The 5,000-nt window shown below is 34.7% G+C and overlaps 1 protein-coding gene across 1 annotated transcript in view; it reads right to left on the reverse strand.

The window, feature by feature from the left end:
* LOC138023929 (uncharacterized) overlaps positions 1-5,000 on the reverse strand; it is a 45,174-nt gene that overhangs the window by 36,866 nt on the left and 3,308 nt on the right. Inside the window, exons 3-4 of the mRNA XM_068871041.1 lie at positions 3,348-3,443; positions 1,986-2,015 (exon numbers count right to left, since the gene is read on the reverse strand). Coding sequence (XP_068727142.1) covers positions 1,986-2,015; positions 3,348-3,443 — 126 coding nt within the window. The remainder of the gene's footprint in view (positions 1-1,985; positions 2,016-3,347; positions 3,444-5,000) is intronic.

Here is a 5,000-nt window from a genome sequence, read left to right on the forward strand (position 1 = left end):
AATATTACACTTCCGAGTACGGCATTAAGCCAAAACTTTCTGGAAATTTTGCTTGGAAAGGAAGTGGGCAATTATAGGACGGTGCCTACCGTAACTATTCAGGGGCACCCAACGAGACTATTGTTCAAAAACACTTAAACATAGCGGTGTTAAACGTATTTTAGTATTTGAACAGTAGATATAGGCATATTTTTATCCCCTAAAAATGTTTCATCTGTTCGGATTTCCTAGCTGAAAGTCTAGCGATCCGAAAATTCTAGGGATCAAAACTTACCTTTTCGAAAATTTCAGCCAGAAAAAAGGCTCCCGAAAATTCTAGGTGACGTTCTTAGGGTAAAAATCCGTTAAAAATGGGCAATTATACCATTTTCAGATGTTCGAAAATCCTAGGAGAGGCAGGCAAGCAAGAAATTTTACAACAAATGTTCCGAAAATTCTACATCTCAAATCGTCCTCCGAACAGATATTTTCCGAAAATTGACGTTGGGTGCCCCTGACTATTGTTATTGTGCATAAATGTACGTTACGCGCATGCCAAGGCACTCGTTTCCTATGGATTATGCTTACTAATACAGGGATATTTTTGCGTGGTTTAGAACTATGTGGAGAAAGCAGAACTTAGCAAGTGCTCTCTTGGTATCAAAAAAGAAATTAGGGGGTAAACATACGTTTTTCAGAGATAAATAAGCTTCAATTTGGAAAAGAATGCCATACATGTACGCACATTGCTTTGTATTTGAATGCTTTTTACAAATATTGCTGATTAATTATCTTTTAAAAATGTGTGGTTACATCCAATTTTCTTTATGGATTTCAATACCACTTGTTAAGATCTGCTTTTCCAGCATATTCATAAACTGAGAATTGGTAGGCACCAACCTTAAGTTTGGTCCTTAAAGTACTGGAATTTACTTGGGACACCTTTAATCCCTCTTTATTATATGGCTTGTGTTTGTAGCCGATATAACGCGCGCTCTGATTGGCTAATTGTTACTGAAGTGTAGGGCATTATTTTTTGTGAGAAATCTACATTGGGTACTTAATACCCTGGCCAAATTTCATTTCATTTTTCATTTCATTTCATTTATTTATTCGCCATAAGTGGTACAAGAGAGAGAAGAAAATGAAAAAACAGAAAAGTCTTACTGTTTACAATCTCATGGCGAGGAAGCCAAAAGAAGCCAGCAGGCTTATAGAGAATGGGCTCCCTCAGATAAATAAATAGAACAGAATTTTAATTTTATGAGGAAAAATGGCAGAGCTACTGTAAAAATCTTATGATAAATTAGATAGTCATATTGATCATAGTTAGGTTAAAAACAGAGAAAGAAAAAAAAAAAAAAAAAAAAAGATATATATATATATATATATCTTAATAAATATTTAAGATAAGAGGAATGCTTTCAGCTTACGGCAAAACGAAGCGGTACTTGTTGCATTACGAATTTCAGAACTCAGAGAATTAAAAAATTTAGGACCTTGGAAACTAATTGAGAACATTCTTACATTGGTTCTGCACTGTGGTAAATGAAAAAACTTTGAACTTCTAGTGCCATAAGAATGCACCTGGTGTGTCACCAAGAACATATTATTGAAGCTATCAGGAAGTAAGCCAGATCTGTATTGATACATAAATTTACCTACTTGAAATTTGTAGATACTCTCAAGATTTAGAATTTTTAAATTTTTAAATAGAGGGTCAGTGTGAGCATCGAAAGCACTCCTCGACATTATTCTTATGACCCGCTTTTGAAGTGTGATTAATCTTCTGAGGTTTGATGGGTAAGTTGATGCCCAGACGCTCACGCAATAAAATTTCATCTTGATATGATTACCCTAACTGTATCTAAGGACAGAATATGTTTATTTGCTTGAAAAAAGGAAAAACTATTTCGAGCCTCCTTAAGCAATGTACTAACTGTCATTTCTACAATAGGAATTATTATAATTAATTTTGTTCTCAATTGAAAAAAAATTCAACACACCTTCAAAAGTTCATCCTTGACAGCTATAAGCTAAAGCAAAGAATAAAGATACCATATAAAAAAGGATGTAAACTTCAGCTTCATTGGTTAGGAATTTTTAGTCACTGAATATTAAAAAGACTGACATAGATTTCAGCTGTATGAAAGTCAAATAATTTAGAAATGATACTCTTAAATATTATATCATATAATTTGCAGTTGTAAATGATACATGTACATGTAAACATAACTATCCCATTTTTTTCCCCAGACAAGTCTATAGACCACTTTCTTTTTTAATAATGTTAATTTAGACCAGTCCAACTTTCCTCATTTTGAAACAAATATTCTTTTGAAATTTGCTCACCATAGCGAGGCTGGAAAGGCTTATTAGCATTAAAACAAAAAAATATTTTATAATAATATTTGGCCGCCATTATGAAAGAGGTGTATTGACTGAGTGTACAAGAAATTTAGACTGTTGACAGGCTAAATGAAACTTAGGCAAGGTTAGACTTGATAGTAATTATTATACATGTATGTAATAATGTAATAATGTAATAATTATTACATTAAGTGAGCGTTGACCAATAACAATAACAACAACAATATTATATAATTATAATAAGTTCACTTAGAAGTCAATTTCTTTAGGCTAATAGCTGGGTACATTAAATTTTAATACTTTTTCTACTAGCGTTACTGTAATAGTACAAACTAATTTTAATCCCTGACCAAATCATTTACTTAAAAGCAGATCAAACCAAAATAATATTACATGAATTTGTTACTATCATGTTAGATTTTGATGACATGGGGAAACAAGAGAGGTCAAAGCTTCTCGGAGCACTAGGCAGTTCAAAACCAGTAAACTCAACTCATGTGGTGTTGAGTTTGTGTATCGATCCTGGGCCTCAGATGGTGGAAGGCAAATGCTCTGACCTGACAATAGCTGCCAACCCTACTCCCCTGGGGTCAGGACTTGGAGTCAGATTGCTCATCAAGAGTCACAACTTACTAGATACCTGGTTCAGTAGAGTCCTGTAAACTGCGCAGGGCACTCCTCCTTGAGACAACCTTTTGAATTGCATGCTTCCTGGCTAGACTTGGCTGAAGCAATTTAACTTGTTTTACTACCGGTAACCTTCTTTTCTACAGTACATGTATGTATATCTACAGTGTACCTCCCTTTATTATTATTTTATAGTATTCCACTATTGTATTGAATGATTGTGAGAGAGGCTTTACCCCTGACATATCTGGCAACCCAGTTCCAGACCCTTTTAGAATCAGTTCTCGATCTATTTAAACTAATAAGTACATCTATTGTCAGATTGTACTTTCTTTTGAATGACAAATAAGTCCAAGAAGAAATTGTCTCACCTCTGAAAGTGAAGCTTGGAAAAGAGCCAAACAGTTCTGAACTCCATCACAAAGTTTGTTGAATTTTTGTTGATCTTCATTTGGTGTTGATTTTCTCTGAGAAAAATTTGAACATTCAATTTAGTACAAGGGTCATTAATGATTATTTTATTTTGCACCGAACGGTCATGAATTACCACTTTTTCGCAAAGCTCAGTATCATTGGTACACAAGAAAATATGGTAACCCATCTGTGCGAGAAAATTTGGTTTTGGTCACCGTACGACTGCAGGACCAGAATGCCAATGCCAATGTGACCAGTATCATGTGACCATATCATGGGCTCAAGTTTAGAGAATCAATTGACATGACATTGTATACTCATCAAGGTCAGCTGTTATTTTTTTTTGTTAGTTGACCACTGACCAGGCACTGGGTTTCGATTGGATTGCAGACTCAAGCCATATTAACTTAAATTTTATACATGTATTGTAAGAATAAATAAGCCGGGAGCTCTGCTTTTAATTTAAGGCTTCGCTAAATCTATAGATATATTAGATTGCAATATAATAGACAGTACATAAATGACATAAATGATTATAACAATTCCTATTAAAGTTCATTACCTTAAGGATCTGTTTCTATTCTAAAAAATGACAATCTCGTACCCATGCAGAGTTCTCTGGCTTTTTGGTCAGCAGGTGAGTGCCCGCCGAGAGACTCTAGATAGGATAATGAACTTAAAACAATTTTTGATTGGTTGCTTGTATAACAATGGCAGTGTGACAGGGGTAATATGAAGAAGTACATGTAACACACCAGAAACCCCAGAACCATCTTCCTCTTTTTGGAGGGAGATTTGAAATCTAAAACTTAAGTTTCAGTGCTGTTTGTTTTTTCTACTTTTGCTGTTTCCCCTGACTTTAAAGGCACCTCCGAAATACAAAAATCACTAACATAATAAAACTAAAGGGTTTGAATAATGTCTAACAGTTTCGACTAATAAACAGCTAGCTGCTAAAACTGATTACTGTTGCTGTTACTGTGCCTTTAAAGGAAGAAAGTCTTGTAAAAGCCACTCAGAAGTACGGAAACATAAAATGTGGTAGAAGAGTGCTCACATTGGTGTTGTTTCCACAAAAAAATTGTCAAACATATCACTAATGCACAATGTTATAATCTGCACGATGGAATGAACCCTGAAACACTAAACTACATGTAAATACACTTACTAAAAGTGTCTTTATAACAGCAAGCAAATGAACACTTCTCCTTGAAAAGAAACCAGTTTCTTTTAAGGGCCGTGTTTGAAGACTAAAGTTTTACACTTTCAACCCTCCACTTTGAATCATTTATTTCCAACTGTTTACCGTTTTCTTTTTTTTAAACTTAAGCATGCACGCGCAGTAAGACCAGAACCCCACGTTTTCTGGGGAAATGGAGTCCATTATTCCTGAGAGTCTCTCGGGGTGCTCACTCCACTGACCAAAAAGCCTGTGGACTCTGATCTGGGTACAAGATTGACAAAAGGACCGAAAGTTGTTTCAATTTTACAAAATAATTACAGGAAAATCACAGACAGTTTCCATATAAGGTCATATCACAATTATATGAGCTTACATGTATAACTAATATTGAGTGCAACCACTCAGAATACAGGAGATGGAATATCCA

Source organism: Montipora capricornis, chromosome 1, assembly GCF_036669925.1.
Source record: "Montipora capricornis isolate CH-2021 chromosome 1, ASM3666992v2, whole genome shotgun sequence".
Lineage (NCBI taxonomy): Eukaryota > Metazoa > Cnidaria > Anthozoa > Scleractinia > Acroporidae > Montipora > Montipora capricornis.